At 41.5% G+C, this 27,553-nt stretch overlaps 2 protein-coding genes and 1 long non-coding RNA gene across 10 annotated transcripts in view; 2 read left to right on the plus strand and 1 right to left on the minus strand.

Moving 5' to 3' along the window:
• The window catches only part of tax1bp1a (Tax1 (human T-cell leukemia virus type I) binding protein 1a), a 59,760-nt gene extending 50,417 nt beyond the window's left edge, over positions 1–9,343 (plus strand). For both annotated transcript variants that reach the window (XM_022665331.2, XM_049475991.1), the window contains exons 14-17: positions 1,825–2,005; positions 3,066–3,217; positions 5,902–5,987; positions 8,257–9,343. In XM_022665331.2, coding sequence (XP_022521052.2) covers positions 1,825–2,005; positions 3,066–3,217; positions 5,902–5,987; positions 8,257–8,467 — 630 coding nt within the window. In that variant the 3' untranslated portion in view covers positions 8,468–9,343. The remainder of the gene's footprint in view (positions 1–1,824; positions 2,006–3,065; positions 3,218–5,901; positions 5,988–8,256) is intronic.
• wu:fc38h03 (acetylcholinesterase collagenic tail peptide) overlaps positions 1–27,553 on the minus strand; it is a 761,412-nt gene that overhangs the window by 544,840 nt on the left and 189,019 nt on the right. The gene's annotated exons all lie outside the window — the stretch shown is intronic.
• Positions 14,061–17,039, plus strand: LOC125799406 (uncharacterized). Of its 4 annotated transcripts, XR_007438301.1 has the most exons (7): positions 14,061–14,335; positions 15,282–15,567; positions 15,697–15,797; positions 16,056–16,184; positions 16,443–16,571; positions 16,658–16,786; positions 17,002–17,039. It is a non-coding gene; the product is annotated as an uncharacterized LOC125799406 (long non-coding RNA). The 4 variants fall into 4 exon arrangements; XR_007438299.1 differs by lacking the exons at positions 16,443–16,571; positions 16,658–16,786 and adding an exon at positions 16,830–16,958 and having other exon boundaries at positions 16,056–16,270; XR_007438300.1 differs by lacking the exon at positions 17,002–17,039 and having other exon boundaries at positions 16,658–16,910.

Below are 27,553 nucleotides of genomic sequence, written 5' to 3' on the forward strand. Positions count from 1 at the left end.
AATGCACACAACATTATGGGGGACATACCAGAGTTCAAAAGAGGACAAATTGTTGGTGCACGTCTTGCTGGAGCATCTGTGACCAAGACAGCAAGTCTTTGTGATGCATCAAGAGCCACGGTATCCAGGGTAATGTCAGCATACCACCAAGAAGGACCAACCACATCCAACAGGATTAACTGTGGACGCTGTAAGGGGAAGCTGTCTGAAAGGGATGTTCGGGTGCTAACCCGGATTGTATCCAAAAAACATAAAACCACGGCTGATCAAATCACGCAGAATTCAATGTGCACCTCAACTCTCCTGTTTCCACCAGAACTGTCCGTCACCACAATCAATTATTGTGCTCTAAAACCAGGTTTTTCAGTTTCATCCTCCAACCCCTGTATAACAGTAACAAGTATTTTAGGCAGTCATGCTAAATTACCAATGTTCTTGTAACTGTAATGACGCCATATACACACAAGGTGGACTAAAGTAGGTGAATAAAAAAGTATAAATATCCCAAACTATGATTAATTAAATTGTTTTGTCACGCTATAATATTACCATTATATCAGTGGCATTTAAATTGTCTTAAAATTATAATAATATCGTTTATCGCAATCATTTCTGGGACGATATATCGTCCACCAAGAATTCTTATCGTGACAGGCCTAACTGCGTAGCATCCACTCAGCAATGCTATAGGCTGTGCAGGGGTTCTGCAGTTCCTCCTGTAAGTACAGTAATCTGGTTATTATTATTATTAATCCTCTTCTTCTTCTTCTTCTTCTTCTCTTTCGTCTGGGAGGAGCTCTTCTTCTCTCAGACTGCTTCATTTGTAAAGGTGTTCTCAGTATTTGCTGTGATCTGAGAGGATAACCCCGGAGTCTTTAGCTGGAAATGATGAAAGTTAATGAGGATCTTTTATATCATCAGTTTTTCATTAAACTCCGCGATTCTAACCTTCCAGTCAGGCAGAGCGTCGGCGCGCCGGCGGAGCCTGGACCCACCAAATGCCACCGCCGCCTCCCTGATTACCCATCAGCACTCGTGTTAAATGTTAAACGCGGGAATAATTCCTCTAATCATGACCCGCAGTTCTCAGGTCAGAGAGGGGCGCGAGAGAAAGAGAGCGAGCGCGAGAGCTGAAGAGAGGAATTACACTCTTTATATGGTACAATATTCAACTCTGGAAAAAAAAAATGAAGAGAGCACTTCAGTTTCTGAATCAGTTTCTCTGATTTTGCTATTTATAGGTTTATGTTTGAGTAAAATGAACATTGTTGTTTTATTCTATAAACTACAGACAACATTTCTCCCAAATTCCAAATAAAAATATTCTCATTTACAGCATTTATTTACAGAAAATAACAAATATGAGAAATGGCTGAAATAACAAAAAAAAAAAGATGCAGAGCTTTCAGACCTCAAATAATGCAAAGAAAAAAACAAGTTCATATTTATAAAGTTTTAAGAGTTCAGAAATCAATATTTGGTGGAATAATCCTGGTTGGTTTTTAATCACAGTTTTTTTATGCATCTTGGCATCATGTTCTCCTCCACCAGTCTTACACACTGCTTTTGGATAACTTTATGCTGCTTTACTCCTGGTGCAAAAATTCAAGCAGTTCAGTTTGGTGGTTTGATGGTTTGTGATCATCCATCTTCCTCTTGATTATATTCCAGAGGTTTTTAATTTGGTAAAATCAAAGAAACTCATCATTTTTAAGTGCTCTCTTACTTATTGTATCATAAATTCTCAGCCCTGTTTCTGCTGCAGATCTGTAGATGTGAGTTTGAGCTGAGGATCAGTTCGCTGTTCTTCTCTCTCTGTTTCAGGAGCTCCGCTCATGTATCAGCAGAGAGGAAGGGGCGGGAGGTCAGAGGTCTGAGGTCAGGGAGCCTGTGGTGCTGCGGTATCCACTGCCATACCCTCAGGATCCCCCCCCACTGCCACTGATACCACAGCAACCTGCCGAGCTCCAGTACGGAAACCCCTACTCCCAACAGCAGACCCGCGGTGAGCACTCCGACACGGATATAGAGCTTACACCTTACCAGTGTTAGGATTAGGACTAGGACTAAGTTTTAGGACAAGGACTAGTGTTAGGACTAGAACTAGAACGCCTGTTAGGAGTAGAACTAGGACTAGTGTTTGGACTAAGTGTTAGGGTTGGGACTAGGACTAAGATTTAGGACTAGAACTAGAACTCCTGTTAGGACTAGGACTAGAACTCCTGTTAGGACTAGAACTAGAACTCCTGTTAGGAGTAGAACTAGGACTAGTGTTAGGACTAGAACTAGGACTAGTGTTAGGACTAGAACTAGAACTAGGACTAGTGTAAGGACCAAGTGTTAGGGTTGGGACTAGGACTAAGTTTTAGGACTAGAACAAGAACTCCTGTTAGGACTAGAATAGGACTAGTGTTAAGACTAGAACTGGGACTAGTGTTAAGACTAGAATTAGGACTAGTGTTAGGACAAGGACTAAATGTTTATTTACAGTAAGTTTAGATTTCCCAACTTTCACTAAAGATGGAGCATTAAGATTAGCGGCTAACCGCTAATGCTAATGGTAATGCTGCCCCAGCAGTGCTAGCCAGGGTTGGCAGCAGCCTACAATCTGATAATACTCACCTCTGAACAGCCAAAAAGCTAGCGCGTAGCACAGTTAGCGGCTAATGCTAATACTGCTGGAGAACTAAACTGAAACTCCTGTATAACTCTGTACTTCAGTGGAGTGGCTTTACTGCTCCTTAATACCTGACTGATAGAATTTATACATAAGGAGCACCGGATTATAAGGAGCTCTGATGATTTTTGGGAAAATTAAAGGATTTTAAGTGCAAAAAATACAGTAATCCAACAAAAGCAGCATAAACTCTCTTTTAATACTCTTGATTTTAGAACAAACAATTCTCACATAGTTCATATGGCCTTGCCATTAGCACGCTAGCCAGTGTTCACAGGATAACACCTCACAACTTACACAGGTGTAGGCATTCCCAAGATTTCCCTGAGGTAGCACTTTGTACTGTTCTGAGTTACTGTAGATTAAATTTGTATTTCCTCTCTTTTAGATGGTGCAGATGGGGCGTTATCACCTGAGCAGACCTGCCGCCCCCCTCCCGTTGCCCCGCCCCCTTGGGGTGGACCTGTAGTCTGCAGCCAACCGTCACGCAGCCTCAGCCCTCCCGATGGTCTGGAGAACCCTCCTGAGGAACGGCCCAGTGTAAGAGTGCTGTTTTCTGTGTTTTATTTATCAGAGGTGGAGAAGAAGGTCAATATTAGTAGATTTTGTACTAAATGCTGCTGATAAGGGTCGAAAACTACAAGAGTAGAGATCAGAGGCGGAGCCAGACTTGCCTACTCATTTGGTAGACCCGCCCCCTTTTTACCAGACCAAGTTTTGTGTCTCAGACTGCCCTCATTGAGTTTAAAGCTCAGCCATATAAGACCAGCAGGAGAGCGTATTTTTCCCATTAATTCTTGGATAAAAAACATGTACATCAAAGCATGTCTTAAAGAGCCACTAAACACGCTTTTTTTAATTAATAGCTGAAATGTGTTTCTATGAATTAATAAAACATACAAGAAAATGTAATTTCCACCTCTGCAGCTCCTCTCAGGTTTAACTGTGCTATAGGCGAGGATGATGTTTCCTTGTACTTTGGTACGCAGACACATCATCACAATATGCAAATATGTAACGTCCAATCATCTGCATCTCATGGCTATCGGAGGCACACAGCTGCTACTGCTGCTCAGCCAATCAGCTTTCCCTTCCGCCTCTAAACCCATACATCACCCAGTGTCCCTCCCAAACTACTTCCCTCATTTTTTAGCATTTTTTAAATTTGAGCTGAGAGTGGACTCAACTAAAATCAGGGGGTTTAGTGGTGCTTTCAAAGTGAAGAATCCACTACCGGTCAGATCCCTCTATTGGCTGGTTGAAGTATGATGTGTAGCTCCGCCCATTTTTCATGTAATTTGTCTAATTTTCATGTGATACTGTCTTTCTTTTCCAGATTTCCCTGTGCTAATATTGACATATTTTTATCTCCCCAAGAATTTGGGGTGTATATAATTGATCATGTGGTGTTATTGTGCTGTTGGTCGCCCGGGGTTAACCTGAAGCGTAGTAGTATTTATTTTTTTTGCACGACTGTGCTTTAATATAGGTTTGTGTGTTACTGTAATTTTAGAACTACATATAATATAAAACACTGAGGCCTTAAATTAAGACTAGATTAGTATTGGGTTCACTTTGTTCCACAAAATTAATTCCACAATATATAAAGAAATCAGACGTTATTACAGAAAAACAGCTGAAGAATTTAAACATTATACCTTAAAAAGAGATACACCAACCATTTTAACACGACTTCCTTTTTAAAAAGTGCCATAAACACTATAAACAGACCTAAAATACTCAATGTTTAAGTATTCAAAGAGATGTTTCTCTATTCTCTAAAAGCTCTATTGCACATGTAAAACACAAGTTTAATATTACTTTAAAATATGTCATTATTAAAGACATTACAGTATTAAATCAGCCACAAATCTGTTCAGTGTGCATTAAAATTATAATTTAAGTTACAGTATTAATATATATAAACAGGGCTACAGTTACTACTCTTGAAGTTTATTTAAGTCTGGGGGATGAGAGGAACTTTTTAGGAGCTGTGAATTAATTGTGCAATCACATTCATTGCTGTCTGATGTTGATTTTCTCTTTTACTCGGATAAAAACACTCATACAGTGAGGAACAGCAGCAGGAGCTCCTCAGACAAAGTGCTGTTCTCTATTCTCTTAAGGCAGGACAGAGCGAGACAAGTGTTGGACTCCACAGTGCTGAGATACTGTCATTCCAATGTGTTAGCTTGTTATTCTAAATGGCTAGTGTTAGCTAGCAAGCTGTATCTGCTTCTTTGGCAGTGCTGTTCTACATGGTGCTCCACAGTGCCTCTAGTGGTATGGCGGTATGTGAAAAATGAATGCCGGTTCTAATTTCCCCTCCTGTATATCGCCCAGCACTACTGAGACATTACACTTACTGGAAAAAACAGTGCTGTGAACTCAGTGAAGGCAGTCTGAGACACAAAACCTTGCAGAGTTGTTCCAAACGAGTAGGTGAGTCTGGTTTGGCTCTGGTTGCAAATTTGACGACATGACGTACAGTTTAGTCTCATTTTTACAGAACGGAAAGGGTGTTTAACATGAAATAAATTTTACCTTTTCATCCCGCATTCTCCACCAATGTTGTTTAGTGTAGTTATTGGTGACCACTCTATCGCTCTCTCTGCAACTTGTTTGCATCTCTTTTCTTTACTTCCTCCAGTCCTTCTTCTCCTCCTGTCTCTCTCTCTCTCTCTCTCTCTCTCTCTCTCTCTCTTTCTCCTCCTTTCTCCTCCTGTCTCTCGCCCACATGCTAGACACTTCAGGTCAGGGGGGCAGTGCAGGGGTGGGCAATTTGCATAAAAGCACAATTAAGGCTTTTCTCCTGCAGCTCGTTAGTGGATCAGAGTGACGAGGGCGGGGGCTGGTTAACGAGGCAGCCTGACGAGGGCGGTGCTAATTGGCTGCGGGCGTCGCTCTGTAGTGACCCGCTTCCTCTCAGATCTCGTTTGCTGCATTAAAAGCCCATTAACCTTTGCAGGAGCCGGCGGTGTGCAGACAGCCGTGGCTTTTAGTGGAAAGAGTGTGTGTGTGTGTGTGTGTGTGTGTGTGTGTGTGGTTGTAAGAGATCAGTGCTTTTCAAATGAGCTATTTGTGTGTTTGTGTTTTTTTGTTTTGCAAGTCTTGAAAGGAAGTGGCAGTAGGAAGAGCCTGAACGTGTGTGTGTGTGTTTGTGTGTTTGTGTGTGTGTGTGTGTGTGTGTGTGTGTGTTAATATGAGCTGTTGTCTCTTCACAGGGAGGTGATGGTGAAGCTCCAGCCGTCTGTGGTCATCAAAGTCCAGAATCCAACGAGAACCGCACCAGTTTCTGCTTTGACACAAGGTAACACACACACACACACACACATACACACACTACTAGTGCTATCTCGAAAAATTTAAATATCATTGAAAAGTTAATTTATTTCAGTAATTCAGTTAAAAATGTGAATCTTATATATTATATAGATGTATTAAACACACAGTGATCTATTATAAGCCTTTATTTATTTTATTGTTGATGATTATGAAGCTTACAGCCAATAAAAACCCAAAAATCAGTGCCTCAGAAAATTAGAATATTATATATTAAGAACAATTGGTGCTTTTGGCAGTGTGGGCAGTGTGCCAAGTCCTGCTGGAAAATGAAATCTGCATCTCTATAAAAGTTGTCAGTATCAGAGGGAAGCTGTAAGATATGAAGTGCTGTAAGATTTTGTGGGAAAACAAAACTGCACTGACTTTATTGTCATTGTCATGTTGCATGAACCTCTTAAGAATCAGCTTAAATTTATGCAGATGCTCTCACCTCTCTTTCCCCCCCCCTCTCTCTTTCTCCCTCTGTCTCTCTTTCATTCATTATTTCTTTCCACTTTATTTTTGAGTCACTTCTTTATGGTGGTGGTAACAAATGTTTTGGGTTATTGTCATGTTGCATGATCCTCTTAAGAATCAGCTTCAATCTATGCAGATGCTCTCACCTCTCTCTCTTTCTTGCTCTCTCTCATCATTCTCGTATGTGGTTATTCCTTCAATTTCTTTCTTTCTTTCTCTCTGTCTCTTTCTTTCTCTTTATTGCTGTCTGTCTATCTCTCTGTCTTTCATGCTCTCTCTCTCTCTCTCTTCACTCTATTTTTGAGTCACTTGTTTAAGGTGGTGGGAAAAATGTTTTAGGTCATTGTCATGTTGCGTGATCCACATAAGAATCAGCTTCAGTTTTGGCAGATGTTCTCACATCTCAAACCCCCTTTCTTTCTCTGTCTCTCTCTTCCTCTGTCTTTCTCTCTCTCCCTGTCTCGCCTTCTCACTCTCTTGCACCGCTTCTCTTTCTCTTTTTTTTCTCTATTATTTTTGAGTCACTTGTTTAAGGTGGTTTTGGGTCATTGTCATGTTGCATGATTCACTTAAGAATCAGCTTCAATTTTGGCAGATGTTCTTGATTTTTTTCTCAAACACCCTCTGCTTTCTTTCTTTCTTTCTTTTTTCTTTCTTTCTTTCTCACTGTCTTGTTTTTTTTCTCTCTCTCTTTCCACTTTATTTGTTTGTCACTTCTTTAAGGTGGTGGGAAAAATGTTTTGGGTCATTGTCAGGTTGCATGTTCCATCTATAGATCATCTTCAATTTATCAGTTTATGCAGATGTTCTTAAAACCTCTCTCTCCCTCTTTCTCTCTCTTTCTCTTTCTTGCTCTCCGTCTCTTTCTCCCTCTCTTTATCCAATTTATTTTTGAGTCACTTCTTTAAGGTGGTGGAGGAACAAATGTCTTGGGTCATTGTCATGTTGCATGATCCACATAAGATTGAATTTCAGCTTCAATTTAGGCAGATATTCTCATATCTCTCTCTCACTCTTTCTCCCTCTCTTTCTCCCTCTCTTTCTGTGTCTCTCTCTTTCTCTCTGTCTCTCTCTCTACACTTTATTTTGAGTTACTTCTTTAAGGTGGTAAAAATAATGGCTTGGGTCATTGTCATATTGCATGATCCACATAAGATTGAATTTCAGCTTCAATTTAGGCAGGTATTCTCATATCTCTCTCTCTCTCTCTCTTCCTCTGTCTCTTCCTCTGTCTCTTTCTTTCTCTCTTTCACTCTGTCTCTCTCTCTACACTTTATTTTGAGTCACTTCTTTAAGGTGTTGGGGGAACAAATGTCTTGTTGCATGATCCACATAACAATCAGCTTCAATTTAGGCAGATGCTCTCACATCTCTCTCTCTCTCTCTCTCTCTCTCTCTCTCTCTCTCTTTCTTTCTTTCTCTGTCTCTCTCTCTACACTTTATTTAGAGTCACTTCTTTAAGGTGGTGGGAACAAATGTCTTGGGTCATTGTCATGTTGTGTGATCCACATAGGAATCAATATTTTGGCAGATGTTCTTACATTTTTCTCAAACACTCTAATTTTCTTTCTTTCTTTCTATCTTTCTCTCTCTTTCTCACCCTTGTGTCCTCTTTCTTTTTTCTTTCTGTCTCTCTCTGCTTTATTTTTGAGTCACTTCTTTAAGGTGGTGGGAAAAACAATGTCGTGGGTCACTGATGCACATATAAATCAGCTTTTGGCAGATGTCCTCACATGTCTTTCTCTCTCTCTTTCTTTCTGTCTGTCTCTGTCTCTCAGGACTGATGTCCATAAGCGCTGTCCTCTCTGTGAGGTGATTTTTCCTCCGCACTTTGAGCAGCGTAGTTTTGAGCGTCACGTCGAGTCTCACTGGAAGGAGTGTCCGGTGTGCAGCGAGCAGTTCCCTCTGGACTGTCAGCAGCGTCTCTACGAGAAACACGTCCTCACGCACTTCGACGGGAACGTCCTCAACTTCGACAACTTCGAATAAAGAGAGCGAGGCGCTGCGGCGTCGAGGCGTCCTGCTGTTAGCTTGATATGCTGTTAGCGTGATACGCTAATACAGGGGGCGGGGTTAAATGTTTCGTTTGGCACTTTTTTGACGATGTCACTTGGCTGTATGCTAATGGTCGCATGTTTTATGACACTTTTAAGGCTCATTTATACTCAAATTACGAAATTGCGAAATGAATACGTGAACACGTCTGTTTTAAACGATGTAACCATTACTGCCCACATACTTCTACACGTCCTTTACGTTGGGACAGGTGTTGAGTAGTGCATCCACTAGAGGGCAGTTCTGAGTCAATTGATTTAACATAAGACGTAAGATAATAAGATGTATTGGAACCACGAAGTTCGAATGTTGAAGAATTCGCCTAAACCATTGGCTACACTGCCCCCCACCATTTCCAGTGGTACTGCACCTCTGTTTCCTAAGTTTCTGTTCAAATCTCTGATCCAGGAACTTTTAAAAATGGATTTTTCATCGGCTTTTAAAGCTCAATCCAGTCCCAATCCTTAGTTTTGTTGCAGCAGAACCCTCTTTGCTTTCCTCTAGAAGCCAGTAAAATATATTATTCTCAGTTTCTGCAGAAAGGAGACTTTTTTTTAGGTTTTTAAGGTAATAAAACAGTTCAGAATCTGCAGTAATTTAAGTAACGGTCTAACACATATTATGAGAAGCAAGAACTACTTAACTAAGTAAATAAAAGTAAAAAATATATATATATATTTAAAGAAATGAAGGTCAGTCAATCTTAAAGTCAATTTCAACAACTTTAAAAGCATTTTTAAATGTAGTGCAAAAAAGACCATCAAAATCGTTCTGATGATGGAACTGGCACTCATCAGGATTCATCAGGAGTTTTTGGTTTGTTTAACCCTCCTATTACCTTCAGATTTACTAACACCTTTTATCCTTGGGGTCTATTATTATTATATAATAATAGTAAATCTTAAAAAAAAACACGTCATTTGTCACATGTTACATTAGTTACAATATGCTATACACTTTACCATACAATCCCATTGATTTACCTAAAATGTAAAATACAAATAATATTTGAAGTTCAAATGCCATTTTATTAGTTCTAAACATTATTTTGTAATCTAAAACATTTGAAATTAGAAATATTTCATATTTTATCAACAAGAGTGACATCTTTTATCTTTTATCTCAATTTTAAACTCCAGAAAGTGAATATATAATAATTCAGTTGTTACCCAAGTTTATGTCACCTGCTATATTTATTTGTTGACGACTTAATTCGCCTTAAAATATATTTATTTTAATTTCTAATATGTTTTATACAGCTGAAACAGTCAAAAGAACACAGATACAGTGCCACATTAACACTTTCTGAGGCCCGGGGCTAATTACCAGGATGAGGCCCTTCATATCATGTTCTGATGCATGACCTCACACAAACACACGGACACATCAGCGACAGCGACACAGTACCAATCTATAACAGACTACCGTTTAAAGTGAACTGGTAACATGATTTCAATTCAGTTTAGGGTTGGGCGATGTCTCTTTAATTGGCAGATGACGATGTTTACAGGGAAACATCGCGATGGACGATGATATCATGGGGGGTGGGTGTTGATTAGAAATAACTAAAAACTGATTTACTATATTTTACTTATATTTACTATACATTTACTATAGACGAATAAAATATATAAGCAAAAAAGGAAAAATAGGACACTGTAAAAAGATCATTAAAATGGATACATAAAAAATAAAGAATGTATATCTTATGAAGAAAAAAAAATTAATCAATAAAATATTTTAGATGAATAAAACAATAATTAATATAAAATAAAAACTCATTTAAAACACAATCAAAGGCTTTCTGATCTTTCTGATTATTATTATTGTAGTCTCGCGCTGAATTCAGCTCCGCGCTGCGGAAGAGAGAGAGAGGAGAAGAGAGAGAAGAGTGAGAGAGAGAGAAGAGAGAGAGAGAAGAGAGAGAGAGAGAGAAGAGAGAGAGAGAGAGAAGAGAGAGAGAGAGAGAAGAGAGAGAAGAGAGAGAGAGAAGAGAGAGAGAAGAGAGAGAGAGAGAAGAGAGAGAGAGAGAGAAGAGAGAGAGAGAGAAGAGAGAGAGAAGAGAGAGAGAGAAGAGAGAGAGAGAAGAGAGAGAGAGAGAAGAGAGAGAAGAGAGAGAGAGAGAGAGAAGAGTGAGAGAGAGAAGAGAGAGAGAGAGAGAGAAGAGAGAGAGAGAGAGAGAGAGAAGAGAGAGAGAGAAGAGAGAGAGAGAGAAGAGAGAGAGAAGAGAGAGAGAGAAGAGAGAGAGAGAAGAGAGAGAGAGAGAAGAGAGAGAAGAGAGAGAGAGAGAGAGAAGAGTGAGAGAGAGAAGAGAGAGAGAGAGAGAGCAGAGAGAGAGAGAGAGAGAGCAGCGCATCTTTGCTGGTGGTAGCTGCTACAGCAGGCCGACTACTCCACGCTGGTGTTTTCTGTAATAATTCTGTCGCTCTTTCCTTTTTTATTGCTTGTAATTTTCGTTTTTTAATTAATTTTTGTCATTTGACATTCAGCGACCGGAGGCCCCCCTAGTGGCGAGGCCCGGGGCTGCAGCCCTTTCAGCCCATTCTTTTAATCCGGCCCTGCACAGATATATACAAAATGTATACAGGACACAGAAAATCACATTAATTTTATGTTTATCTAGTTGTCCCCATAAAATTAATAAGTTAAAGTCACTAAATATAAAGTAAATACAATTATTTTGGCAGATGCTTTAAACATTGAACATTGAAGATAATATGAGGGGTAAGACTTTTAAGTTACTACATGATTCCTTATGTGTTCTTTCATAATCTAAAAGATCATTTCATTGATATATAAAATTTCGTATTTAATGTTGAGCATAAATGAGCCTTTTAAAGATTCACCAATCAGAATGTTTTAATTGCACATAGATCCTCTTATGTCTCATCTCTCTGGGTTTGGGGGTGTGGGGGTGGAGGGTTTGAGGGGGGGTATATTTTACCAGTTTCAGATCTAAAGCTTGTGGTTTTATGAACAGAGCTGGTTTTATTTGGAGTTTATGCATCTAGAAGACGTTTAAAGCTGCTATAAGAGGAGGATATAAGGTTGCACTGTACAATGATAGAGGATTGCTTTACATATAATAATAGTATATAAAGATATATGAGAGTCTATGAAGAGAAGACTGTCGCTACCTTCTTCTATTCGCCACTCAGTGGATGATCTGTTTCTCTTTCTCTTTCTGTTTAAGTTTTATTTAAGTTTTATTCATTTTCTATTATTACCGTATTTTTCGCACTATAAGGCGCACTGTTTTTAAAGTCAAACGAGTGCTGGATGTTAATCTACACATATTTCTCTCTTGAAAACTGTTTATTTGGGTGAGTAAAGCGCTTCCGTTTATTTACAGTAAGCTTAGATTTCCAGATTTACACTAAGGCTGGGTGCAGCAGCATTAGCATTAGCAGCTAACTGCTAGTAAATGCTACCCAGACAGCGCTACACTGAGGAACCCTAAGTTTTTGTAAGCCAGGCCGATATTAGCTAGCGGTTCATCCCACGTAGCTTGTTTTAACATGGTAAACACGCAGACTACAGTGCAATATACTCACCTCTGAACAGTGAAAGAGCTAACTAGTGCTTAGCTGTCTGGTTAGTGTGTAATGCTAATGCTGCTCAAGAAGTGATAGATGAGATTATCAGCAGGCTACAGTCCGAAATACTCTCCTCCGAACGGTGACACAGCTAACTTGTGCTTAGCACGGTTAGCAGGTAATGCTAATGCTGCTCTAGCAGTGCTAGCCGGGGTTAGCAGCAAGATACAGTCCGATATACTCACCTCTGAATGGCGAAAAAGCTAACTAGCTCTTAACACAGTTAGCAGATAATGGTAATGCTGCTCCAGCAGTGATAGTCGGGGTTAGCAGCAGACTACGGTCTGTGATAATACTCACCACTCAATGACGAAAGGGCTAACTAGGGCTTAGCATGGTTAGCAGGTAATGCTAATGCTGCTCCAGCAGTGCTAGCTGGGCTTAGCAGCAAGCTACAGTCCCATATACTCTTCTCTGAACGGCTAAAAAAACAAACTAGTGCTTAGCACAGTTAGCAGATAATGGTAATGCTGCTCCAGCAGTGATAGTCGGGATTAGCAGAAGGCTACATTCTGAAATATTCACCTGTGAATGGTGAAAGTGCTAATTAGTGCTTAGCACAGTTAGCGGGAAATGCTAATACTGCTCCAGCAGTGAGTGTTTTGGTTAGCAGCAAGCTACAGTCCGATATACTCACCTCTGAACGGCGAAAGAGCTAACTAGTGGTTAGCGGGTAATGCTAATACTGCTCCAGCAGTGATAGTCGGGGTTAGCAGCAGGCTACTGTCCGATAATACTCACCTCTAAACGGCGAAAGTGCTAACTAGTGCTTTAGCATGGTTAGCGGCTAATGCTAATACTGCTCCAGCCTTAGTGCTGGAGAAACTTCTCTGTACTTCAGCAGAGTGTCTTTACTGCTCCTTAATTCCTGACTGGTAAAATACATATACATATATAAGATTATAAGACGCCCTGTCAATTTTTGGGAAAATTAAAGGATTTTAAGTGCTCCTTATATTGCGAAAAATACGGTATAGAAGTGCAGGTTTTAAAGCTTTGTGAAATACAGTCTGTAACGATTCTGTTTCTTCAGTCTCCACAGCGTTTCGTGATGTTTAGCAGGACTTCATGATTTCAGAAGACACAGTTTAGAGTTAAATAATGATTAAAACATTCCCATTCTCTAGGGACCAGTAATGCTCTGTTTAATCCCTGAATATAAATGTTATTAATAAAGATGGAGGTGCTGAAGGTCATTATAGCAGATAAAAGACCACAGATCTGTGTATATTAAGTGGTTTATTATGGTTTTGTCAAAATTTACAACCACAAATCATATTGGGACATTTGTTTTTGCTTTTTTGTCATACGGATATTTTTCTGATTATCAAACAAACTTTAATATCAGACAAAGACAACCTGAGTACATATAAAACACACTTTTTAAATCTAATAACTTGGTTGTTCCACTCTTCTTTACAGAATTGTTTTAATTAAGACATATTGGAGGATTTTCCTGAATAAAAGTCCTGTTTAAGATCATCAACAGCATCTCAATCAGAAGGGATTTATTGGTGGACTTTTTGATTTGGGTCATTGTCCTGCTGCAGAACCCAAGTACACCTGAGCTTGAGGATCACTAAGGAACAGATAGATGGATCAGATTCTCCTTCAGGATTCCTGCTTCCATCAATTACAGCAAGTTTTACACAGCAGCCCCAGTGGTTGTGTTGTGTTTGATGTTAGTTGGTAAATGTGAGACAGGTGGTTGTGTTGTGTTTGATGTTAGTTGGTAAATGTGAGACGGGTGGTTGTGTTGTGTTTGATGTTAGTTGGTAAATGTGAGACGGGTGGTTGTGGTGTTTTTGATTTTAGTTGGTAAATGTGAGACGGGTGGTTGTGGTGTTTTTGATTTTAGTTGGTAAATGTGAGACGGGTGGTTGTGTTGTGTTTGATGTTAGTAGGTAAATGTGAGACGGGTGGTTGTGTTGTTTTTGATGTGAGACGGGTGGTTGTGTTGTTTTTGATGTGAGATGGTAAATGGGAGACGGGTGGTTGTGTTGTGTTTGATGTTAGTTGGTAAATGTGAGACAGGTGGTTGTGTTGTGTTTGATGTTAGTTGGTAAATGTGAGACGGGTGGTTGTGTTGTGTTTGATGTTAGTTGGTAAATGTGAGACGGGTGGTTGTGTTGTGTTTGATGTTAGTTGGTAAATGTGAGACGGGTGGTTGTGGTGTTTTTGATGTTAGTTGGTAAATGTGAGACGGGTGGTTGTGTTGTGTTCGATGTTAGTTGGTAAATGTGAGACGGGTGGTTGTGTTGTCTTTGATGTTAGTTGGTAAATGTGAGACGGGTAGTTGTGTTGTGTTTGATGTTAGTTGGTAAATGTGAGACAGGTGGTTGTGTTGTGTTTGATGTTAGTTGGTAAATGTGAGACGGGTGGTTGTGTTGTGTTTGACGTTAGTTGGTAAATGTGAGACGGGTGGTTGTGGTGTTTTTGATGTTAGTTGGTAAATGTGAGACGGGTGGTTGTGGTGAGTTTGATGTTAGTTGGTAAATGTGAGACAGGTGGTTGTGTTGTGTTTGATGTTAGTTGGTAAATGTGAGACGGGTGGTTGTGGTGAGTTTGATGTTAGTTGGTAAATGTGAGACGGGTGGTTGTGTTGTCTTTGATGTTAGTTGGTAAATGTGAGACAGGTGGTTGTGTTGTGTTTGATTTTAGTTGGTAAATGTGAGACGGGTGGTTGTGGTGTTTTTGATGTTAGTTGGTAAATGTGAGACGGGTGGTTGTGGTGTTTTTGATTTTAGTTGGTAAATGTGAGACAGGTGGTTGTGTTGTGTTTGATGTCAGTAGGTAAATGTGAGACGGGTGGTTGTGTTGTTTTTGATGTTAGTTGGTAAATGTGAGACAGGTGGTTGTGTTGTGTTTGATGTTAGTTGGTAAATGTGAGACAGGTGGTTGTGTTGTGTTTGATGTTAGTTGGTAAATGTGAGACAGGTGGTTGTGTTGTGTTTGATGTTAGTTGGTAAATGTGAGACGGGTGGTCGTGTTGTTTTTGATGTTAGTTGGTAAATGTGAGACAGGTGGTTGTGGTGTTTTTGATTTTAGTTGGTAAATGTGAGACAGGTGGTTGTGTTGTGTTTGATGTTAGTTGGTAAATGTGAGACAGGTGGTTGTGGTGTTTTTGATTTTAGTTGGTAAATGTGAGACAGGTGGTTGTGTTGTGTTTGATGTTTGTTGGTAAATGTGAGACGGGTGGTTGTGGTGTTTTTGATGTTAGTTGGTAAATGTGAGACGGGTGGTTGTGTTGTGTTTGATGTTTGTTGGTAAATGTGAGACGGGTGGTTGTGGTGTTTTTGATGTTAGTTGGTAAATGTGAGACAGGTGGTTGTGTTGTGTTTGATGTTAGTTGGTAAATGTGAGACGGGTGGTTGTGGTGTTTTTGATGTTAGTTGGTAAATGTGAGACGGGTGGTTGTGTTGTGTTTGATGTTAGTTGGTAAATGTGAGACGGGTGGTTTTGTTGTGTTTGATGTTAGTTGGTAAATGTGAGACGGGTGGTTGTGGTGTTTTTGATGTTAGTTGGTAAATGTGAGACGGGTGGTTGTGTTGTGTTTGATGTTAGTAGGTAAATGTGAGACGGGTGGTCGTGTTGTTTTTGATGTTAGTTGGTAAATGTGAGACGGGTGGTTGTGTTGTGTTTGATGTTAGTTGGTAAATGTGAGACGGGTGGTTGTGGTGTTTTTGATGTTAGTTGGTAAATGTGAGACAGATGGTTGTGTTGTGTTTGATGTTAGTTGGTAAATGTGAGACGGGTGGTTGTGGTGTTTTTGATGTTAGTTGGTAAATGTGAGACGGGTGGTTGTGGTGTTTTTGATTTTAGTTGGTAAATGTGAGACAGGTGGTTGTGTTGTGTTTGATGTCAGTAGGTAAATGTGAGACGGGGGGTTGTGTTGTTTTTGATGTTAGTTGGTAAATGTGAGACAGGTGGTTGTGTTGTGTTTGATGTTAGTTGGTAAATGTGAGACAGGTGGTTGTGTTGTGTTTGATGTTAGTTGGTAAATGTGAGACGGGTGGTTGTGTTGTGTTTGATGTTAGTAGGTAAATGTGAGACGGGTGGTCGTGTTGTTTTTGATGTTAGTTGGTAAATGTGAGACGGGTGGTTGTGTTGTGTTTGATGTTAGTTGGTAAATGTGAGACGGGTGGTTGTGGTGTTTTTGATGTTAGTTGGTAAATGTGAGACGGGTGGTTGTGTTGTCTTTGATGTTAGTTGGTAAATGTGAGACAGGTGGTTGTGTTGTGTTTGATGTTAGTTGGTAAATGTGAGACGGGTGGTTGTGGTGAGTTTGATGTTAGTTGGTAAATGTGAGACAGGTGGTTGTGTTGTGTTTGATGTTAGTTGGTAAATGTGAGACGGGTGGTTGTGGTGTTTTTGATGTTAGTTGGTAAATGTGAGACGGGTGGTTGTGGTGTTTTTGATTTTAGTTGGTAAATGTGAGACAGGTGGTTGTGTTGTGTTTGATGTCAGTAGGTAAATGTGAGACGGGTGGTTGTGTTGTTTTTGATGTTAGTTGGTAAATGTGAGACAGGTGGTTGTGTTGTGTTTGATGTTAGTTGGTAAATGTGAGACGGGTGGTTGTGGTGTTTTTGATGTTAGTTGGTAAATGTGAGACGGGTGGTTGTGTTGTGTTTGATGTTAGTTGGTAAATGTGAGACAGGTGGTTGTGGTGTGTTTGATGTTAGTTGGTAAATGTGAGACAGGTGGTTGTGTTGTGTTTGATGTTAGTTGGTAAATGTGAGACAGGTGGTTGTGTTGTGTTTGATGTTAGTTGGTAAATGTGAGACGGGTGGTCGTGTTGTTTTTGATGTTAGTTGGTAAATGTGAGACAGGTGGTTGTGGTGTTTTTGATTTTAGTTGGTAAATGTGAGACAGGTGGTTGTGTTGTGTTTGATGTTAGTTGGTAAATGTGAGACAGGTGGTTGTGGTGTTTTTGATTTTAGTTGGTAAATGTGAGACAGGTGGATGTGTTGTGTTTGATGTTAGTAGGTAAATGTGAGACGGGTGGTTGTGTTGTGTTTGATGTTAGTAGGTAAATGTGAGACGGGTGGTTGTGTTGTCTTTGATGTTAGTTGGTAAATGTGAGACGGGTGGTTGTGGTGAGTTTGATGTTAGTTGGTAAATGTGAGACGGGTGGTTGTGTTGTGTTTGATGTTAGTTGGTAAATGTGAGACGGGTGGTTGTGTTGTGTTTGATGTTAGTTGGTAAATGTGAGACAGGTGGTTGTGTTGTGTTTGATGTTAGTTGGTAAATGTGAGACGGGTGGTTGTGGTGTTTTTGATGTTAGTTGGTAAATGTGAGACGGGTGGTTGTGTTGTGTTTGATGTTAGTAGGTAAATGTGAGACGGCTGGTTGTGTTGTGTTTGATGTTAGTTGGTAAATGTGAGACGGGTGGTTGTGGTGTTTTTGATGTTAGTTGGTAAATGTGAGACGGGTGGTTGTGTTGTGTTTGATGTTAGTTGGTAAATGTGAGACGGGTGGTTGTGTTGTGTTTGATGTTAGTTGGTAAATGTGAGACAGGTGGTTGTGTTGTGTTTGATGTTTGTTGGTAAATGTGAGACGGGTGGTTGTGTTGTGTTTGATGTTAGTTGGTAAATGTGAGACGGGTAGTTGTGTTGTGTTTGATGTTAGTTGGTAAATGTGAGACGGGTGGTTGTGTTGTGTTTGATGTTAGTAGGTAAATGTGAGACGGGTGGTCGTGTTGTGTTTGATGTTAGTTGGTAAATGTGAGACGGGTGGTTGTGTTGTGTTTGATGTTAGTTGGTAAATGTGAGGCGGGTGGTTGTGTTGTGTTTGATGTTTGTTGGTAAATGCGAGGCGGGTGGTTGTGGTGTTTTTGATGTTAGTTGGTAAATGTGAGACAGGTGGTTGTGTTGTGTTTGATGTTTGTTGGTAAATGTGAGACGGGTGGTTGTGTTGTGTTTGATGTTAGTTGGTAAATGTGAGACGGGTGGTTGTGTTGTGTTTGATGTTAGTTGGTAAATGTGAGACGGGTGGTTGTGGTGTTTTTGATGTTAGTTGGTAAATGTGAGACAGGTGGTCGTGGTGTTTTTGATGTTAGTTGGTAAATGTGAGACGGGTGGTTGTGTTGTGTTTGATGTTAGTTGGTAAATGTGAGACGGGTGGTTGTGTTGTGTTTGATGTTAGTTGGTAAATGTGAGACGGGTGGTTGTGTTGTGTTTTATGTTAGTGGGTAAATGTGAGACGGGTGGTTGTGTTGTGTTTGATGTTAGTTGGTAAATGTGAGACGGGTGGTCGTGGTGTGTTTGATGTTAGTTGGTAAATGTGAGACGGGTGGTTGTGGTGTTTTTGATGTTAGTTGGTAAATGTGAGACGGGTGGTTGTGTTGTGTTTGATGTGAGACGGGTGGTTGTGTTGTGTTTGATGTGAGACGGGTGGTTGTGTTGTGTTTGATGTGAGACGGGTGGTTGTGGTGTTTTTGATGTGAGACGGGTGGTTGTGTTGTGTTTGATGTGAGACTGGTGGTTGTGTTGTGTTTGATGTGAGAGGGGTTGTTGTGTTGTGTTTGATGTGAGACGGGTGGTTGTGGTGTTTTTGATGTGAGACGGGTGGTTGTGTTGTTTTTGATGTGAGATGGGTGGTCGTGTTGTTTTTGATGTGAGACGGGTGATTGTGTTGTTTTTGATGTGAGACGGGTGATTGTGTTGTGTTTGAAGTGAGACGGGTGGTTGTGTTGTTTTTGATGTGAGACGGGTGGTTGTGTTGTGTTTGATGTGAGACGGGTGATTGTGTTGTGTTTGAAGTGAGACGGGTGGTTGTGTTGTTTTTGATGTGAGATGGGTGGTTGTGTTGTTTTTGATGTGAGAAGGGTGGTTGTGTTGTTTTTGATGTGAGACGGGTGGTTGTGGTGTTTTTGATGTGAGACGGGTGGTTGTGTTGTTTTTGATGTGAGATGGGTGGTCGTGTTGTTTTTGATGTGAGACGGGTGGTTGTGTTGTTTTTGATGTGAGACGGGTGATTGTGTTGTTTTTGATGTGAGACGGGTGGTTGTGTTGTTTTTGATGTGAGAAGGGTGGTTGTGTTGTTTTTGATGTGAGACGGGTGGTTGTGTTGTGTTTGATGTTAGTTGGTAAATGTGAGACGGGTGGTTGTGTTGTGTTTGATGTTAGTTGGTAAATGGGAGACGGGTGGTTGTGTTGTTTTTGATGTTAGTTGGTAAATGTGAGACGGGTGGTTGTGTTGTGTTTTATGTTAGTTGGTAAATGTGAGACGGGTGTTTGTGTTGTGTTTGATCTTAGTTGGTAAATGTGAGACGGGTGGTTGTGTTGTTTTTGATGTGAGACGGGTGGTTGTGTTGTTTTTGATGTGAGACGGGTGATTGTGTTGTTTTTGATGTGAGACGGGTGGTTTTGTTGTGTTTGATGTGAGACGGGTGGTTGTGTTGTGTTTGATGTGAGACGGGTGGTTGTGTTGTTTTTGATGTGAGACGGGTAGTTGTGTTGTGTTTGATGTGAGATGGTAAATGGGAGACGGATGGTTGTGTTGTGTTTGATGTTAGTTGGTAAATGTGAGACGGGTGGTTGTGTTGTGTTTGATGTTAGTTGGTAAATGTGAGACGGGTGGTTGTGGTGTTTTTGATGTGAGACGGGTGGTCGTGTTGTTTTTGATGTGAGACGGGTGATTGTGTTGTTTTTGATGTGAGACGGGTGGTTGTGTTGTGTTTGATGTGAGACGGGTGATTGTGTTGTTTTTGATGTGAGACGGGTGGTTGTGTTGTGTTTGATGTGAGACGGGTGGTTGTGTTGTGTTTGATGTTAGTTGGTAAATGTGAGACGGGTGGTTGTGGTGTTTTTGATGTTAGTTGGTAAATGTGAGACGGGTGGTTGTGTTGTGTTTGATGTAAGTTGGTAAATGTGAGACGGGTGGTTGTGGTGTTTTTGATGTTAGTTGGTAAATGTGAGACGGGTGGTTGTGTTGTGTTTGATGTTAGTTGGTAAATGTGAGACGGGTGTTTGTGTTGTGTTTGATGTTAGTTGGTAAATGTGAGACGGGTGGTTGTGTTGTTTTTGATGTGAGACGGGTGGTTGTGTTGTTTTTGATGTGAGACGGGTGGTTGTGTTGTTTTTGATGTGAGACTGGTGGTTGTGTTGTTTTTGATGTGAGACGGGTGGTTGTGTTGTTTTTGATGTGAGACTGGTGGTTGTGTTGTTTTTGGTGTGAGACGGGTGGTTGTGGTGTTTTTGATGTGAGACGGGTGGTTGTGGTGTTTTTGATGTGAGACGGGTGGTTGTGGTGTTTTTGATGTGAGACGGGTGGTTGTGGTGTTTTTGATGTGTGGTTGTGGTGTTTTTGATGTGAGACGGGTGGTTGTGTTGTGTTTGATGTGAGACAGGTGGTTGAGGTGTTTTTGATGTGAGACGGGTCGTTGTGTTGTGTTTGATGTGAGACGGGTGGTTGTGTTGTGTTTGATGTGAGACGGGTGGTTGTGTTGTGTTTGATGTGAGACTGGTGGTTGTGTTGTGTTTGATGTGAGACGGGTGGTTGTGTTGTGTTTGATGTGAGACGGGTGGTTGGGGTGTTTTTGATGTGAGACGGGTGGTTGTGGTGTTTTTGATGTGAGACGGGTGGTTGGGGTGTTTTTGATGTGAGACGGGTGGTTGTGTTGTGTTTGATGTGAGACTGGTGGTTGTGTTGTGTTTGATGTGAGACGGGTGGTTGTGTTGTGTTTGATGTGAGACGGGTGGTTGTGTTGTGTTTAATGTGAGACGGGTGGTTGTGTTGTGTTTGATGTGTGACGGGTGGTTGTGTTGTGTTTGATGTGAGACGGGTGGTTGTGTTGTTTTTGATGTGAGACGGGTGGTTGTGTTGTGTTTGATGTGAGACTGGTGGTTGTGTTGTGTTTGATGTGAGACGGGTGGTTGTGTTGTGTTTGATGTGAGACGGGTGGTTGTGGTGTTTTTGATGTGAGACGGGTGGTTGTGGTGTTTTTGATGTGAAACGGGTGGTTGTGTTGTGTTTGATGTGAGACGGGTGGTTGTGTTGTGTTTGATGTGAGACTGGTGGTTGTGTTGTGTTTGATGTGAGACGGGTGGTTGTGTTGTGTTTGATGTGAGACGGGTGGTTGTGTTGTGTTTGATGTGAGACGGGTGGTTGTGGTGTTTTTGATGTGAGACGGGTGGTTGTGTTGTGTTTGATGTGAGACTGGTGGTTGTGTTGCGTTTGATGTGAGACGGGTGGTTGTGTTGTGTTTGATGTGAGACGGGTGGTTGTGTTGTGTTTGATGTGAAACGGGTGGTTGTGGTGTTTTTGATGTGAGACGGGTGGTTGTGTTGTGTTTGATGTGAGACGGGTGGTTGTGTTGTGTTTGATGTGAGACGGGTGGTTGTGGTGTTTTTGATGTGAGACGGGTGGTTGTGTTGTGTTTGATGTGAGACTGGTGGTTGTGTTGTGTTTGATGTGAGACGGGTGGTTGTGTTGTGTTTGATGTGAGACGGGTGGTTGGGGTGTTTTTGATGTGAGATGGGTGGTTGTGTTGTGTTTGATGTGAGACGGGTGGTTGTGGTGTTTTTGATGTGAGACGGGTGGTTGTGGTGTTTTTGATGTGAGACGGGTGGTTGGGGTGTTTTTGATGTGAGACGGGTGGTTGTGTTGTGTTTGATGTGAGACGGGTGGTTGTGGTGTTTTTAATGTGAGACGGGTGGTTGTGTTGTGTTTGATGTGAGACTGGTGGTTGTGTTGTGTTTGATGTGAGACGGGTGGTTGTGTTGTGTTTGATGTGAGACGGGTGGTTGTGGTGTTTTTGATGTGAGACGGGTGGTTGTGTTGTGTTTGATGTGAGACTGGTGGTTGTGTTGTGTTTGATGTGAGACGGGTGGTTGTGGTGTTTTTGATGTGAGACGGGTGGTTGTGTTGTGTTTGATGTGAGACGGGTGGTTGTGTTGTGTTTGATGTGAGACGGGTGGTTGTGTTGTGTTTGATGTGAGACGGGTGGTTGTGGTGTTTTTGATGTGAGACGGGCGGTTGTGGTGTTTTTGATGTGAGACGGGCGGTTGTGGTGTTTTTGATGTGAGACGGGCGGTTGTGTTGTGTTTGATGTGAGACGGGTGGTTGTGTTGTGTTTGATGTGAGACGGGTGGTTGTGGTGTTTTTGATGTGAGACGGGTGGTTGTGGTGTTTTTGATGTGAGACGGGTGGTTGTGTTGTGTTTGATGTGAGACTGGTGGTTGTGTTGTGTTTGATGTGAGACGGGTGGTTGTGTTGTGTTTGATGTGAGACTGGTGGTTGTGTTGTGTTTGATGTGAGACGGGTGGTTGTGTTGTGTTTGATGTGAGACAGGTGGTTGTGTTGTGTTTGATGTGAGACGGGTGGTTGTGTTGTGTTTGATGTGAGACGGGTGGTTGTGTTGCGTTTGATGTGAGACGGGTGGTTGTGTTGCGTTTGATGTGATACGGGTGGTTGTGTTGCGTTTGATGTGAGACTGGTGGTTGTGTTGTGTTTGATGTGAGACGGGTGGTTGTGTTGTGTTTGATGTGAGACGGGTGGTTGTGTTGTGTTTGATGTGAGACGGGTGGTTGTGTTGTGTTTGATGTGAGACGGGTGGTTGGGGTGTTTTTGATGTGAGACGGGTGGTTGTGTTGTGTTTGATGTGAGACGGGCGGTTGTGTTGTGTTTGATGTGAGACGGGTGGTTGTGTTGTGTTTGATGTGAGACGGGTGGTTGTGGTGTTTTTGATGTGAGACGGGTGGTTGTGGTGTTTTTGATGTGAGACGGGTGGTTGTGTTGTGTTTGATGTGAGACTGGTGGTTGTGTTGTGTTTGATGTGAGACGGGTGGTTGTGTTGTGTTTGATGTGAGACTGGTGGTTGTGTTGTGTTTGATGTGAGACGGGTGGTTGTGTTGTGTTTGATGTGAGACAGGTGGTTGTGTTGTGTTTGATGTGAGACGGGTGGTTGTGTTGTGTTTGATGTGAGACGGGTGGTTGTGTTGCGTTTGATGTGAGACGGGTGGTTGTGTTGCGTTTGATGTGATACGGGTGGTTGTGTTGCGTTTGATGTGAGACTGGTGGTTGTGTTGTGTTTGATGTGAGACGGGTGGTTGTGTTGTGTTTGATGTGAGACGGGTGGTTGTGTTGTGTTTGATGTGAGACGGGTGGTTGTGTTGTGTTTGATGTGAGACGGGTGGTTGGGGTGTTTTTGATGTGAGACGGGTGGTTGTGTTGTGTTTGATGTGAGACAGGTGGTTGTGTTGTGTTTGATGTGAGACGGGTGGTTGTGGTGTTTTTGATGTGAGACGGGTGGTTGTGGTGTTTTTGATGTGAGACGGGTGGTTGTGTTGTGTTTGATGTGAGACGGGTGGTTGTGTTGTGTTTGATGTGAGACGGGTGGTTGTGTTGTGTTTGATGTGAGACGGGTGGTTGTGGTGTTTTTGATGTGAGACGGGTGGTTGTGTTGTTTTTGATGTGAGACAGGTGATTGTGTTGTGTTTGATGTGAGACGGGTGGTTGTGTTGTGTTTGATGTGAGACTGGTGGTTGTGTTGTGTTTGATGTGAGACGGGTGGTTGTGTTGTGTTTGATGTGAGACGGGTGGTTGTGTTGTGTTTGATGTGAGACGGGTGGTTGTGTTGTGTTTGATGTGAGACGGGTGGTTGTGTTGTGTTTGATGTGAGACGGGTGGTTGTGTTGTGTTTGATGTGAGACGGGTGGTTGTGTTGTGTTTGATGTGAGACTGGTGATTGTGTTGTGTTTGATGTTAGACGGGTGGTTGTGTTGTGTTTGATGTGAGACTGGTGATTGTGTTGTGTTTGATGTGAGACGGGTGGTTGTGTTTTGTTTGATGTGAGACTGGTGGTTGTGTTGTGTTTGATGTGAGACTGGTGGTTGTGTTGTGTTTGATGTGAGACGGGTGGTTGTGTTGTTTTTGATGTGAGACGGGTGGTTGTGTTGTGTTTGATGTGAGACTGGTGGTTGTGTTGTGTTTGATGTGAGACGGGTGGTTGTGTTGTGTTTGATGTGAGACGGGTGGTTGTGTTGCGTTTGATGTGAGACGGGTGGTTGTGTTGCGTTTGATGTGAGACGGGTGGTTGTGTTGCGTTTGATGTGATACGGGTGGTTGTGTTGCGTTTGATGTGAGACTGGTGGTTGTGTTGCGTTTGATGTGAGACGGGTGGTTGTGTTGTGTTTGATGTGAGACGGGTGGTTGTGTTGTGTTTGATGTGAGACGGGTGGTTGTGTTGTGTTTGATGTGAGACGGGTGGTTGTGTTGTGTTTGATGTGAGACGGGTGGTTGTGTTGTGTTTGATGTGAGACGGGTGGTTGGGGTGTTTTTGATGTGAGACGGGTGGTTGTGTTGTGTTTGATGTGAGACAGGTGGTTGTGTTGTGTTTGATGTGAGACGGGTGGTTGTGGTGTTTTTGATGTGAGACGGGTGGTTGTGTTGTGTTTGATGTGAGACGGGTGGTTGTGTTGTGTTTGATGTGAGACGGGTGGTTGTGTTGTGTTTGATGTGAGACGGGTGGTTGTGGTGTTTTTGATGTGAGACGGGTGGTTGTGTTGTTTTTGATGTGAGACGGGTGATTGTGTTGTGTTTGATGTGAGACGGGTGGTTGTGTTGTGTTTGATGTGAGACGGGTGGTTGTGTTGTGTTTGATGTGAGACGGGTGGTTGTGTTGTGTTTGATGTGAGACGGGTGGTTGTGTTGTGTTTGATGTGAGACGGGTGGTTGTGTTGTGTTTGATGTGAGACGGGTGGTTGTGGTGTTTTTGATGTGAGACGGGTGGTTGTGTTGTTTTTGATGTGAGACGGGTGATTGTGTTGTGTTTGATGTGAGACGGGTGGTTGTGTTGTGTTTGATGTGAGACGGGTGGTTGTGTTGTGTTTGATGTGAGACGGGTGGTTGTGTTGTGTTTGATGTGAGACGGGTGGTTGTGTTGTGTTTGATGTGAGACTGGTGGTTGTGTTGTGTTTGATGTGAGACGGGTGGTTGTGTTGTGTTTGATGTGAGACGGGTGGTTGTGTTGTGTTTGATGTGAGACGGGTGGTTGTGTTGTGTTTGATGTGAGACGGGTGGTTGTGTTGTGTTTGATGTGAGACTGGTGGTTGTGTTGTGTTTGATGTGAGACGGGTGGTTGTGTTGTGTTTGATGTGAGACGGGTGGTTGTGTTGTGTTTGATGTGAGACTGGTGATTGTGTTGTGTTTGATGTGAGACGGGTGGTTGTGTTGTGTTTGATGTGAGACTGGTGATTGTGTTGTGTTTGATGTGAGACGGGTGATTGTGTTGTGTTTGACGTGAGACGGGTGGTTGTGTTGTGTTTGATGTGAGACGGGTGGTTGTGTTGTGTTTGATGTGAGACGGGTGGTTGTGTTGTGTTTGATGTGAGATGGGTGGTTGTGTTGTGTTTGATGTGAGACTGGTGGTTGTGTTGTGTTTGATGTGAGACGGGTGGTTGTGTTGTGTTTGATGTGAGACGGGTGGTTGTGTTGTGTTTGATGTGAGACTGGTGGTTGTGTTGTGTTTGATGTGAGACGGGTGGTTGTGTTTTGTTTGATGTGAGACTGGTGGTTGTGTTGTGTTTGATGTGAGACGGGTGGTTGTGTTTTGTTTGATGTGAGACTGGTGGTTGTGTTGTGTTTGATGTGAGACTGGTGGTTGTGTTGTGTTTGATGTGAGACGGGTGGTTGTGTTGTTTTTGATGTGAGACGGGTGGTTGTGTTGTGTTTGATGTGAGACTGGTGGTTGTGTTGTGTTTGATGTGAGACGGGTGGTTGTGTTGTGTTTGATGTGAGACGGGTGGTTGTGTTGTGTTTGATGTGAGACTGGTGGTTGTGTTGTGTTTGATGTGAGACGGGTGGTTGTGTTGTGTTTAATGTGAGACGGGTGGTTGTGTTGTGTTTGATGTGAGACGGGTGGTTGTGTTGTGTTTGATGTGAGACGGGTGGTTGTGTTGTGTTTGATGTGAGACGGGTGGTTGTGTTGTGTTTGATGTGAGACGGGTGGTTGTGTTGTGTTTGATGTGAGACGGGTGGTTGTGTTGTGTTTAATGTGAGACGGGTGGTTGTGTTGTGTTTGATGTGAGACGGGTGGTTGTGTTGTGTTTAATGTGAGACGGGTGGTTGTGTTGTGTTTGATGTGAGACGGGTGGTTGTGTTGTGTTTGATGTGAGACGGGTGGTTGTGTTGTGTTTAATGTGAGACGGGTGGTTGTGTTGTGTTTGATGTGAGACGGGTGGTTGTGTTGTGTTTAATGTGAGACGGGTGGTTGTGGTGTTTTTGGTCAGTAGTGTTTTTTATCTCTTTCTTATTATTGAATCATTAACATTGATCTGAACTGAGGCTTTAGTGAGATCCTGCAGTTCTTTAAATGTTGTTCTGGGTTCTTTTGTGATCTCCTGGATGAGTTCTTCATGCCCTTTTGGAGGAATTTGGGTTGGCCGGTCACTCCTGGGAAGGTTCACCAGTGTTCCATGTTTTCTCACTGTGGTTCTCTGGAGTCTTAAAGCTTTAGAAATGATTTTATAATCTTTTCCAGACTCTGATAGATGATTAATAACTTTTCTTAATTCTACAGGTCTGTGTAGAGAAATTAAAAAGTGTGATTAATCACAGTTCATTTATGGGGGAAAACTATTTTTCACACAGGGCTAGATTGGTTTGGATAGTTTTTTTTCTTTAATAAATATAATTAATGTAAAATAAAAGTGCTTTTTATATTTACTCAGGGTTATATTTATCTGATATTAAAATTAGTTTGATAATCTGAAAAACGTAAGTATGACAAAAATCCAAAAATGTAAAGGTTTTCTTTCATTAGTTTAATTTTATCTGTTAAAATAGAGCAGAGCTATTTTAGTAGTTGATTAATCTCTCAATTATTTTTGTCGTGCCCTCTATTTGTTCTTGCTCTTGAAATAGATGTACAGTATATTAACTGATTAAATATATAAAGTTAAGCAAATAAAACATTAAATATCTTGGGTTCATACCCAATAAATAAAGAAACTAAGCTTTTTTATTATTATTATTATAAATATTATTATGTTTTCCATACTGTTCCAGTCTTTTCTGATTCGTGGATTGTACATTAGATGAAATAAAATAAAAATAAATAATTGGTGCTTTAATTTCTATACGACCAACATCTACAGTACTGCTGATGCACCTTATGAAATAGTAATTGAACAGTAATTTGGCATCATTTTGTCTGTCAAATGTGTTTCACTGTTCATATTTGTCAATTTCTCTCATTATATCGTGAAGTCACTATCAGGGATTTCTATAAATTTATGTGTTGAATAAAAATGACGTTTTTGCACATTGCACATGCATTTACCAAATTCTACACCAAACTAATGAAACATGATCTTAAAATTGTAACGGCGAGTGCTTTAAATCTTTTCCAGACTAATACAAATCTATTTCTAATATCTATTTCCAGTTCATCTGTTTCGTTGGTGATTTTAAGTGCTTTTAA

The sequence above is a fragment of the Astyanax mexicanus genome, chromosome 3 (genome assembly GCF_023375975.1).
Source record: "Astyanax mexicanus isolate ESR-SI-001 chromosome 3, AstMex3_surface, whole genome shotgun sequence".
NCBI lineage: Eukaryota > Metazoa > Chordata > Actinopteri > Characiformes > Acestrorhamphidae > Astyanax > Astyanax mexicanus.